General features: G+C 49.6%; 2 protein-coding genes across 2 annotated transcripts; both read right to left on the bottom strand.

Annotated features, from left to right (window-relative positions):
* Positions 1-1,615: 1,615 nt before the first annotated feature.
* On the bottom strand, positions 1,616-2,567 carry LOC102516560 (olfactory receptor 1K1). Its single transcript, XM_014555642.2, is given in 2 exon segments — positions 1,616-1,879; positions 1,881-2,567. Coding segments are annotated over 2 exon segments (951 nt in total).
* A 6,095-nt stretch (positions 2,568-8,662) lies between these two features.
* LOC102516808 (olfactory receptor 5C1) lies at positions 8,663-9,625 on the bottom strand. Its single transcript, XM_006173214.2, has one exon. It carries the CDS (start codon positions 9,623-9,625, stop codon positions 8,663-8,665), a length of 963 nt encoding a protein of 320 aa, XP_006173276.1.
* Positions 9,626-12,460: the final 2,835 nt, after the last annotated feature.

Here is a 12,460-nt window from a genome sequence, read left to right as displayed (position 1 = left end):
CGAACCAAGGGGTTGGATTAGATCGGGGCCCCTCAGGCACAGTGAGGCAGGAGCATCAGGGAGGCTAAGAAGACCCTCAACTCACCTGTGCTGTTCCGCCTTTTCCCCCTTTGTGTTAAATACTACATTTCTGGGTAAGATTTCATTAAAAAAGAATTTTTTTTGGTTTGTTTGCTTTTGCTTTTTCTAAAGCTACTGGTCTAAAGACCTTTGTTTCCTTTTAGCTATAAACAGCACAGTAGGCCAGTTCCAGGACCCGACAGTGGCAGGCCCGTCAGCGGGCACTGGAAGGGCCCGTGGGTAGCCATTGCTAGGAACTATACGGCCCCTGCTCCTCCCTGGAAGGGGGAGAAGGGAGGTGAGGCAGGGGGTGGGGGGTGGGATTTTACCAAACAGGTTTGGTAAAAATTTGGGCACACCTTTCAGACCCCAGAAACGTGTCCTCAACTGAGACAGTTCACCTGCCCCAGAATGGGATTCTTCCCACAGGTTCTTCTGGATTCTATGAGGCCCAGTTAAAGCACTCCTGAGGGACTTGAGTAGCAGAAGTGCTTGCTCTGGGTCTGATACCCACTGACTCACCATCTTTGAGCCTCGGTTGCCTCGTTCGTAAAGTGGCAGAGAGAGCACTCGTGATTTTCATGGGTGAAAATATATGAGGTGCCTGCGTGTGATAAAAACTTAAAAAAAATACCTCTTCCGTCTGCCCCTAATGCCCCGTCCCTCCTCTGCTTTCCTTAATTTAATTCAATTTATTAATTTACGGTGCACGCCCACGGCGTGCACCTTCTCTTTTCTTGAGTTTTTTTGGAGAGGGAGGTAATTAGGTTTATTTATTTATTTTCAGAGGCTGTCCTGGGGATTGAACCCAGGACCTCGAACGTGCTAAGCATGCGCTCTAGCACTTGAGCTCTACCCTCCCCTCTGGCATTCACCTTCTGCTGAATGCCAAGTATAGCTGAGCAGGTAGCATCATAGCAAACAGGAACAAGAACAAAGGATAAGAAAACTGGACTACTTCTAGGTGCTCGTTAGCATAAAAACAAACTCCTTTATTCATCTCAGATGCCCAGAATGCCTCCTATGTGTCAAACTGGGTTTAGGGGGAGAGGTCAGCCCTGGATACACGAGTGTGTGAATTTTTGTCTCTGCCCCAGACAGCTGAGAAGTCAGTTTTTTCAGAAAGCATGATGATGTATTGGAAAACAAAATGCCAATCCCTTCAAAGCAAGCCGCGGGGGTGCACAGCCTCCCATGTAACTTTAAGTCCCACACAGCAGAAGATGGTAGAATGTTCCCCAAATGCCTGGGAGTGACTATCAGAAAAGGGCAAGATGTGGCAGAAAGGGCCCAAGTTTTGACCCCTAGGAGTGGTGTAAACTTGGAAAAGTCAAGTCTTCTCTTTGAGTGCCAGTTTCCTTGTCTATAAAATTGGGTCATAACATCCGCTTCCCTGGTTTTTGTGGAGTAAAGTCAGAGCAGGCAAGGATCTGCTCCCCAGGAGTGCTCAGAAAGGGATCGCTATTATTCCGGCTTTGGAAAATGCACGGAGCCGATGAGTGCACTCGTGATTGTCACGGTGGGGGCTGCAGTGCATGCTCTGGTGGGTCCAGACTCAGGAGTCACCCGCTGAGATCCTTCGCCCAGAGAAAAGGGCTCGGAGACCCCCCTGCACGTCGCGATTCCGGAGGCTGTAGATGACAGGGTTTAGCATGGGTGTGACGACGGTGTACATGATCGTGGCCACGCGGCCCCGCTCTGCCTCATACTGGGATGTGGGCTGGAAGTAGACTGCGATGACTGTCCCATAGAAGAGGCCCACCACGGCCAGGTGGGAGCCGCAGGTGGACACAGCCCGGAGCCTCCCCGAGGCCGACGGGCAGCCGGAGCACCGCCACTGAGATGGCCCCGTAGGAGGCAAGGATGAGCAGGAAGGGAGTGACCACCACGGCAGCGCCCTCGGTGAAGATGAGCAGCTGGATGTGGCGGGTGTCAGAGCACGAGAGCCTTAAGAGAGGCTGGTGGTCACAGAAGAAGTGGGGCACTTGGTGGGAGGCACAGAAGGACAGGTGGGCCATAAGCAGGATATGCAGGAGGGAGTGGATGTGGGACACCAGCCAGGCCGTCCCCACCGGGGCTGTGCACACTGCCCGGGACATCCTCGTAGCGTAGTGGAGGGGGTGCCGGATGGCCACGTAGCGGTCATAGGCCATGGCAGCCAGGAGACAGCTATCAGTTACCCCCAGGGCAAAGAAGAAGTACATCTGGCTCAGGCAGCCAGCCAGACAGATGGAGCGGTCAGGGGCCATCAAGTTGGCCAGCATCTTGGGCACAGTGACAGAGGTGAAGCAGAGGTCAGCAAAGGACAGGGGGGCCAGCAGGAAGTACATGGGTGCATGAAGGGCTGGACTGGCCCGGATGGCGGCCACAATAAGTCCATTCCCCAGGATGCCCCCCACGTACAGGACCAAGAAGAGCACAAAAAGCAGCCGCTGCTTTCCAGGGTTTGTTGTGAGTCCCGGTAGGATGAATGGGGTTCCTTCTGAAGACTCATTGGCAGCATCCATGGCTGGGCTGTTTCTTCATTTGGAACCCCAGGGGTTCCTTCTACTGATGGGTTATCCCCCCAGTGTCAAAGGACAAGGGTGAAAGGGTGACTAAGTTGCTCCAGGCTTCCTGGCCATGAGGAAAATCATAGGTTTGGAGTCAGACAGCCCTGTTGCTACACACAGGTGTGACTGTGGACAAGTCATTTTCCCTTCCCGAAACTTCTTCCTCTCCAGGCCTTTGGTTCTCCATCTGTAAAGTAAAGGAGCTGAACCAGCTCCCTGTCAAGGCTGCTTCCAACTTGGATACTTTGTGAATTTCAAGCCAAAACAGAACAAAAGCATGGTCTAGGATGTGGACCAGAGAAGGAAGAAAACATGAAAGAAAAGACAAAACAGACAGAGGATCAAAATCAGGGAGAGATTTGACCAATAAACATTTATTTCAAAAAAGTGAAAAGAGGGAAAAAAAAGATGGAAGCAAGGAACTTATCAAATAAAATTTGAATAAATAAATAATTCCACATCTGAAGGTCACACATCCACTGAAACGAATGTAAACCTACAGCACCCAGAGGCAAACAGGATGTTTCTGGACATCGAGGACCAGGAGAAGGACCCACCCCTCCCGACGGCAGGAGTGTCAGCATCTGAAGATACTCAGATCACCAGCAGGCCACCGAATGTGTCATCAACAGTAGACGAGGGGGCGCAGTCGAACAATATCATCAAATTCTGAAATTCTATACTAAACCCAAATATTAATTAAGTGTGAGGAAAGAATAAAAATATTTTCAGACTTGCAAAAAAAAAAAAAGGGACCAAAGAACCTGGATGACTCCCGTATCCCTGGAAAGCTCTTCCCGTGAAATCAGACACAACAACAAGCACATGCACAGGCCTGTGTGAGAAAATCGCGCAGACAGACGGGTACACCTGCCAGGCGCAGAGATTTGACTCTTAGGGGAGAGGCGACTGCTTTCAATGCCATCGTGTTCTCCTGTCTGAATCTCATTGCAGAAATCGTGGATGATTCTCCAAGACGGGGTCTTTAAAGGAGGGGGGTTTGAGGACACAGGCTTCCTGAAGGCTCTGCTGAGGCCAGTCCTGCAAGGGAACGGTCTCTTAATTTCTTTCCACATCTTTCCCAAATAAAATAAAATAAAAGACCCTTTCTACCCTAGGGTCTTCCTTTTCCTCCTCCATTGGGTAAGAAGAATCTTCTGGCTTTGGCTCCCTGTTAGAGCAATTTTTCTCACCTTCGCAATCACATCTCACCACCCAGGAAGGTAAGAGGATCACGGTGAGTGGGTAGAAGAAAGTGGGAATGCCTGCTTGTAAACTCGCTCTTTCTTTTTTTAAACTGGACCTACTGTGACCTGTGTTTACGTTGGTCTCAATAAACATTCAAATACACTGAGCTAAGAATGTGAAAACGAATATATGTATATTCATGTATGACTGAAGCATTGTGCTGTACACCAGAAACTGACACAACGTTGTAAACTGACTGTACTTCAATTAAAAAAAAGCAAATATACCAAGTTTTTTTTTTGCAGAAACGGTCATCTGTAATCACAAGCAGGCGTGCAGACACGTGCAGCCTCAAGCTGTTCTCTGCAAATACACAGGCGTGATCAGTCATATACAGAAAGGTGGACCAGCACACACGTCACATCTAAGTGAGCAGGCACGCATGACCACAAGACCCACAGACCCAGATCATCATACATAGAAACAGGTGGTCAAAGGCAGTCGCAAAATAGCACCGAGGCCAGAGGGTGACCGTCAGTCACAGGCCCCTGTTCATGGAGGGGCAGCACGTACAGCTCCTGGGACCCACGACGCACATTCACGCTTTCATCGGCCACCTGGTCTGCGTAAGGACCGCGCCAGTGCCCGACTGTGCACATCCAGCCACGCCCAGTGCCCTCACTGATCACACAATCACACCTTCACGCACAGCCCCAGGGGCCCACAACCTTGCAACTTCATGCTCGTGGCCACACTCACGTAGGCTCGTGCTGGGTCACAGCAGAGATGCGGCGTCTTGGAGGGGCACGTCCGTATACACACTGCCTCCCCCACCCCGACAATGACACCATCGTGCAGAGATGGTAACGCACAGTCACAGCCTCACACAGATAGCGCTGGCTCTCACATTCAAGAAGACACATGTGCGGACTCTCCTGCCCAGCCCCTTGCCCCAGGTGTACCCTCTGGCCTCTCCACGTGGCAGGAGGGAGCCGCAGCAGGGACCAGGTGCAGCCCATCACCGGAGAGTCTGGGGAGGGAGTTATTGGCCACACTTATGGGGCTTGGGGCCTTGGGAGCACCTTAGCTTCTCCCAGAGATGACACCCTTCCCCCTGGCCCTCGTCCCCGGGGCGGGAGGCAGCTGGGCTCTGGGGCTTGTTATTTTGCCTCTCTAGAGCCCAGTTCAATGGGGGTGGGGGTGGTTGGTGCCACCTCCCCCTCGGGGGACCCTCAGGAGCCCCATGCAGGGTGAAGCTGCAGCTCCCCAGGCCCTGCCTTGTGAAGCCAGAGCTGACTCCTGAACCCCAAACCCGGGCTTTACAGCAGTAGCTTCTGGAGCCAAGCGTCTTGTCCCCTCAGCTGTCACCAAGGCTTCTTGTGGGACGTGTAGGAGTGTGGGTGGGATTGTGGCTCTGGGGACGGTGGCCTTACGTGCGCCTCTGTGTGTGTGTGTGTGTGTGTGTGTGTGTGTGTGTGTGTGAAAGCGTCCATGAGCTTGAGCGTGTGTCTGTGTTTGTGTGGATGGCCAGTCTGAATGCGTTTCTTTGTGCATGAAGGTTTCCGACAGGGGAGTGGGTGTGTGTGTTGGAGGGGCTGTGTGTTGCTGTGTGTGTATGTGCTGTGGCACGAGGGAACTCTGCCTGTTTGGAGTATCCCAGAGGGGAACGGCTTGGCCTTCCGACTCAGCGTGAGAACAGCCATGAAAGGGGATTTTGAACACATGAACGTCCAACGATTCCCCCTCTTGCCTATTGAATAAAGTCCAGCTTCCCCTACCTGACATCCAACTCACGGAGTGTCCTTCCCACTCCCAGATCTTCAGTCTGCAAACTTCCTCCTCTTCTTTCCCAACACACCCATCCCTAGCCAGTTAAATTGTCTCCTTACTGTCTCCTGTGTGTGCTGAGCCTCACCTGACCTCCGTGCCCTTGTGTAAGCTCGTTCCCCCTGCTGGAGTGCCCCTTCCCTCAGTGCCCACCCGTGCAGCCGGGGCCAACTGATTTTGTGCAATAAGTCAGACCCTCAGTCCTCCCCACCCCAAACCTGCTTTTGTCCTGACTGCTTGTCTTAGTAGACGGTGTTGAAGGAGGCTTAAAAGGGCAGTACTGTATCAGAACTGGGAGCTTTCCTGTTTCTCTTCCTCTATGCTCCTGATTGGACTCTGTTATTGTCTGCCAGTGCCTCCCCTTCCCTCTTGTTTGTTTTCTTATCTATCGAGTAGGCGCAGCCCAGCAGCCTGAAACATCACGTTTCCTTCAGTTGATGTGCAGGATTTACGTGATTATCGATCTGGCTGCTCCACGGATGCTGAACATGTGCAAAGACCCGTGGACATCCTGTGGGGCCAAGATGATGGAAGGGGCCACATACCTCTCAAAACATGCCCTTGATCGTGGTGACAACTGTGTGTCATGGGAGCCCAAGAACCCGTAAAAGGAAGAAAAGATCACAGAGGAGGTCTTTGAGTATAAATGTCATTGAATTGGGGGCAAACCTCCCATTCTCAGTCCCACGGTTGCCAAATCTTCTGAAAATGTCTCCAGCTGTTGTCATGGCACGTGAGTTGTTACGGTAATGGGAGGTAAGAACTGGGAAAGGACAATACAACCTTGTGATGGGAGAAGGGGTTTTAATTCATTTAAGCCTTTGTCAAAATGTGCTGAGTTTGGGATATTGTACCCTCTGCTCTTAACATGCTGGTCATCAGGAACCAGGGTGACCAAGCATCCTGGTCTGTCCAGGACTGAGGAGGTTCTTTGGACATGGAACTTAGAGTTTTAAAAACTAGGACCATTCTGGACAAATCAGGACAACTTGGTGACCCTGTTAGGAAACCTATAAAATTCTCTAAGATTTGAGGAAACAGTTATAGTCCACATCCCTCTCTCCATTAGTCGGGGACCTCTAAGAAGACCGTAGTTACCAAGGAGGGACCTGGTCCTGGTCACAAGGGGCATCACCTCCCCAGGAAGCCAGGACGAACCTCTGGTCTTCCTGTAGTCCAAGCACCCAGTGGCTGATTTCTCCTTGAAAGGAAGTTGGAGGGGTGAGGGCTGGGGCCGAAGGAAGAGACTCCATGGGGAGCCTATTAGGGAATGACAATGATATTGTTTGAATCTCACAGCTTGCCGCCTCTGGCCTCATCTCAGCCATAATCAGGGGGAACTGGAAGGGTGAGCAGGCAGGAGCTGGCAGCTACTCTGGTCATGCCCCACCTCTCCTTGGAAGCACCCACCATAGCTCCTGTCCTGTTCTTGCACGAAGGGGCTCCCCAGGCAGAAGGCAGTGCCTTGGGCTTTGCTCATGTGTAACTGAGTCAGGGAGACAAAGAAAATCTGTCAAAATTGTCAATTCTGGGTAGACAAAAATCCCAAGGGTACTGGATCTGAAGAGTCCAGCATGACCCGAGGCTTGAAGCACTGTGGTCACCTTTGCCCCAGAGGTTTATGACATCCTGTCCCCTAACCCCCACCCTACCTCTGGATGTTGTGACCTTAACACAAAGCAGTCTGCCCTACCTGACCACATGCTAATCTCAGCAAGCTCATGACTCTCAGTGAAACTTAAAGCCACCAAGAGTCAACTTCTACTCTCAAGCTTTAAGAAACATTAACCATTATCCATACCTTTAAATAAGTCTTAAATTAAAATGACCCAAAGCATGTTGATTTGATACTCAAAATACTCTTCCTATGCCGAATTCTCATCTAGTTCTGAACTCAGGCTAACTGCAGTGACACCTAGGCTGTGACTTAAACTTACCACAAATGCCATCCACACACCACCTTAACTGCAATCTAACAGAGCTCCAGCGTGAACGAAACTCCAACTCAGATCCAATCTAGCAATAAAATGAAACCTGAGTTCTAATCTTACTTAGTCCTGCCCTCTTACACTAAGCCTAAAATATTTCTAAGAAGAGCTCAAATTTATCCAAACTCTGACTCCAAAATGTATCCCAAATCTACCATTGATTAAAATCAATCCATATTGTAACATTTACATACTTTTAATTCAATTCTAAATTTGTCCAATTGCTTTAAAATTCTGAACCTAACCCTGGCTCTTCCCTGACCCTGAACCTAGTCTCAGCCATAATGTGAACCCTAATCCTAACCCAAGACTAACCATAACCATAATTTTGGCTCTTAACTAACTTCTATCACAGCCCCACACTAATTTAACCTTGATCAAGTTCTAACCCAATTTTGGGGATTTTAGGAATGAGCTCACATATGTTCTGGTGCTCTTGGCCATTGTCCTGAGAGATGGGATATGCAGGCTAATGGAGAGGGATATTTGCCTCACTAGATTTCGTCTCATTCCTTGGCATGAGTGGGTTCTGAAGATGCTCTCCTGGGGTCAAGGAGACCAGGAGCAGACTCGCTGGTCATGAAGAACCTTAAAAGAGCAAGGCTCTAGAAACACTTGCAGCCAACTCAACACTTCCCCGGTGTTTCTGGGAATCGGCCTCTTTGAAGAATGCGTGGCAAAACCCCCTACTTACTGCATGTGGTAACATCCAGGAACTTCCATGTTTTGAACACTGAGGAACCTAAGGCAGCTTAACAGCAAATTAACCTGATCTTGGTTCTGGCACTCAGTTTAGATTACCCTGGGCTCCTGCCTTCTGTCTATAAGCTTCCTTTTCTCCCCCTTTTCAGCCCCTCAAACAATGACAAGAGATATCCAGCCAGAGGAACATCCATTTTTACCCACAGTGACAGGGGCCAGGAATCACCCTCCTCATCTCTTCATAGTCGGTCCTAAACAGCCTCCTGGGACTCCTCACTGGTGCGTCCCCCCTCACTGGTGCATCTCCCCTAGCTGGTGCGCACCCCCTCGCCGGTGTGCCCTCCCTCACTGGTGTATCCTCCCGGGACAGCAGAATCGGCTCCGGCTCCTTCTGAGCGCCTCCTTGACCTCTTTGTTGCGGAGGCTGTAGATGAGCGGGTTGAGAGCTGGGATGACAAGGGTGTAGAACACAGATGCCATCTTGTCGCTGTCCAGGGCGTAGCTGGAGCTGGGACGCAGGTACATGAAAATGAGTGTCCCGTACAGCATGGCCACAGCCGTGAGGTGGGAGCCACAGGTGGAGGCTGCTCGCCAACGGCCCTCGGCCGAGCGCATGCGGATCACAGCTCCAGCGATGAACCCGTAAGACACGGCGATCGCCAGCACTGTGGCTGTCTGGATGAAGCCACAGATGGCGAAGAGGAGGAGTTCGTTGAGACTGGTGTCGCTGCAGGAGATGGCCAGCAGGGGTGGGATATCGCAGAAGAAGCTGTTGACCTCCCGGGACCCGCAGAAGCTCAGGCGGAAGGTGAGGGTTGTGTGGACCACGGCGCTCACCGCCCCGCCCAGGCCTGATGCTCCCAGCAAGGCCAGGCATAGACGCCGTGACATGGCTGTTGTGTAGCCAAGAGGGTTTCTGATGGCCACGTGGCGGTCATAGGCCATGACTGCCAATAGGCAGCACTCGGCATCAGCCAGCCCTGCAAACACAAACATCTGGAGGGCACAGGCTGCGTAAGGGATGGTGGCGTGGGGCAGCAGCAGGTCCACTAGCATCTTGGGGCCGATGGCTGAGGAACAGCAGGCATCCAGCAGGGAGAGGTTGGCCAGGAAGAAGTACATGGGCGTGTGGAGCTGGGCGTCCACGTGGATCAGCAGCACCATGCCTACGTTTCCCAGCAGGCTCACCAGGTAGACTGGCAGGAAGGTCAAGAAGAGGGTCACACGCAGGTCCCAGCGATCTGTGATGCCCAGGAGAATGAATTCAGCAGGTGCAACCCTCGCCCCGGTCAAGTTCTCTGGTGTCATCTTGCTGATCAGAGACTGAGGAGAGACAAAGCAGGAGGGTGGTGAGGGACGGTCATGACCACCCTGGAGGAGGAAGCACTGTGGACTGGGAGCCAGGTAGACTTGGGTTTCAGTCCTAACTGTGCAACAAAATTGCCATGTGACCTTGCACAAGCCATGTCACCTCCCAAAACCTGTGTTTCTAACGCTGAGAAGTCACTACTGTTTAACCTTCTTGAGGGCAGGAATCTTGCCTGTCTTACTCAGTTTTGTATCTACGGTGCTAGGAACATTGCTTGGCACATAGCAGGTGCTCAGTAAATACAGGAAATACAGGCATACCTCGTTTTATTGCTCTTTGCTTTATCAGGCTTTGAAGATAGCGTGCTTTTTTTGGTTTGTTTTTACAAATTGAAGTTTTACGGCACCATTTTCTAACAGTATTTGCTTACTTTGTGTTTTTATGTCACATTTCAGTAATTCTTGAAATGTTTCCAATATTGCATGATTATTATGCTTGTTTTGGTGATCTGTGATCCGCAATCTCTGATGTTACTACTATGATTCACTGAAGGCTTAGATGATGGTTAGCATTTTTTTAGCAATAAAATATTTTAAAATTAAGTTCTGTATATATTTTTAAGGCACAGTGCTATTGCACACTTAATAGGCTACAGTATAGTGTAAACATAACTTTTATATGCATGGAAAACCAAAACACTAGTGTGTCTTACTTTATTGCTGTATTGGCTATACTGAGTTTGTCTGGAACCGAACCTGCAGTATCTCCGAAGTCAGCATGAATTAGTTAAAGGAATGAATGATGAATAGGATAATAGTGTCTGGTCAAGGACTGAAAACTCCATGACTCTATATGCATTCTCCTTTCCTGTTTCCCCTGGAGAAAAAGAGGCAATGAAATGAGCAGGGTCTCCTGACCCAGTGGGTAACTAGCTATGGGTCCTGAGGTTTGCTGGGAGGACATCATTCCTCTGGAGCTGGACCTGGGAAAGGAGAGGGCAGCAGTGGCTGGCATCTGGGGGAGACAGCAAGGGGTGGAAAGAACAGAAGATTGGGATGTCTCCCAGGGCTGGACTCTTCTCCTCTCTGAGCCTCCATTTTCTCATCTGTGTAATGAGACAAAAAGCTGCAAGGATTCAATGAGATAACGCACGGAAAACATCTCACACCGGGCCTGGCACAGAGCTGGCATTTAATGAAGGATCAGTGAGTTTGACTGAATTGAGCTGGATGCCTTGCCTCCACACTGGAAGGAAGAAACTTTCGGGCAACCAGGAGTAGTGGCTGTGATTTCCAGACAATACAATGTTGCTTCACATGCCTGTGTCTTTTTACTTATTCCCTTTGCCGAGAACCCATTTCCTCTTTTTGTGTTTGACAAAAACTACCTCCGATGTAAAGCCCTCCCTGGTGACTCAAATGACTCAGGGGAAACTAAACTTACTCCTTTGTGCCACCTGCACTGAAGCTTAATTTCTACCACAGCATTACATCATTCTATTGCACATATTTTTTATGTGTCTGTCTCTCCTGTGGACTTCGAGCACCTTGATTCAATACAGCAAATGTTTACTGAGTCCTCCTATATGCTAAGTGTGGCCCTGTGATTCATTTTTGCACCTCCAGCATCTAGTATATAAACAGCACTCAATAATAAATATTGGTTGAATGTATGAAACAGTGAAAAGATTATGAGCATTATAAGTATGAAGCATGCAGACTTGGTTTTAAGTCCGGGTCCCAACACTTTCTGGTGCGTGACTTTGGGCAGGTCACTTCACCTCTCTCAGCCCGATTTCCCATTGTAAAGGAGGAGACGTCCTATGTCCGTTGGAGGGTTCTAAGAGGTAATAAATGTGCAGCACACTGGAGCTGAGTAAGTGCTCGTTCTCCTTCCTTTAAGAGCAGTTTAGATGTTTGGGACCTACCTGGGGATGGTGAGGATGACAAAGGTCTTCCTACAAAGCACAGCTTGGATGAAAAATTTTGATTGTATCACGTATTGGTGAGGTTGTGCTGATAGAAATGTAAATTGAGAAATTTGGAGGACAATTTGTCAGCTGACTACCCACAACTGCACAAACCCCAGTGTCTTAGGCTGCTTGGGCTGCTAACAAAGTACTGGAGACTGGGTGGCTTAAACAACACAGACATTTGTTTCTTACAGTTCGGGAGGCTGGGGAGTCCAAGGTCAGGGGACCAGCACGGTTGGAGGGCCCACTTGCAGACTATGCTGATGGCTTCCTTCTTGCTTTGTCCTCATACGGTGGACAGAGATAGAGAGCGTGTTGTCTAGTCTCTTCTTATAAGGGTGCTATTCCATCATGAGGACCCCACCCTCATGACCTTATCTAAACCTAATTACCGCCTAAAGTCCCCACTTCCAAATACACTGGGGTTAGGGCTTTGACATATGCATTTGGTGGGGGGGGGGACACACAAACTTTCATTCCATAACACCTAGTAATTCCACTTTTTAGTGTTTAGAAAAGTCTCACACATGTACACAAGGAGATGTGCACAAGGGTGCACGCACTCCTGGACTGTTTGTAATGGCTACACATTACCCGAACCTCAATGTTTGTCAATAGACTCATGAGAAGTTAAACAGGGATGGATTCCACTTATATGTATCAATGTGGAGAAATCCTAAAAACGTTGAGGTTAAAAGCATAACTTTTGAAAAAATATAGACTGAAGAAAAAACACAAAACAATAATGTATGTTTTTATGTCTATGTATATAAAAGGTACCGCTGGTTGCTCGAACCAGAAATGAGGTCCCCAGGACATTTCAAAGGACTGTATCACCTTTACCTCATTTCCATATCCGGAG

Source organism: Camelus ferus, chromosome 4 (genome assembly GCF_009834535.1).
Source record: "Camelus ferus isolate YT-003-E chromosome 4, BCGSAC_Cfer_1.0, whole genome shotgun sequence".
Classification (NCBI taxonomy): Eukaryota; Metazoa; Chordata; class Mammalia; order Artiodactyla; family Camelidae; genus Camelus; species Camelus ferus.
This window is presented reverse-complemented; position numbering and strand designations above follow the sequence as displayed.

Coding starts and splice junctions, on each gene's coding strand:
- LOC102516808 (XM_006173214.2), bottom strand. CDS start 9,625: ATGACACCAGAGAACTTGACCGGGGCGAGGGTTGCACCTGCTGAATTC.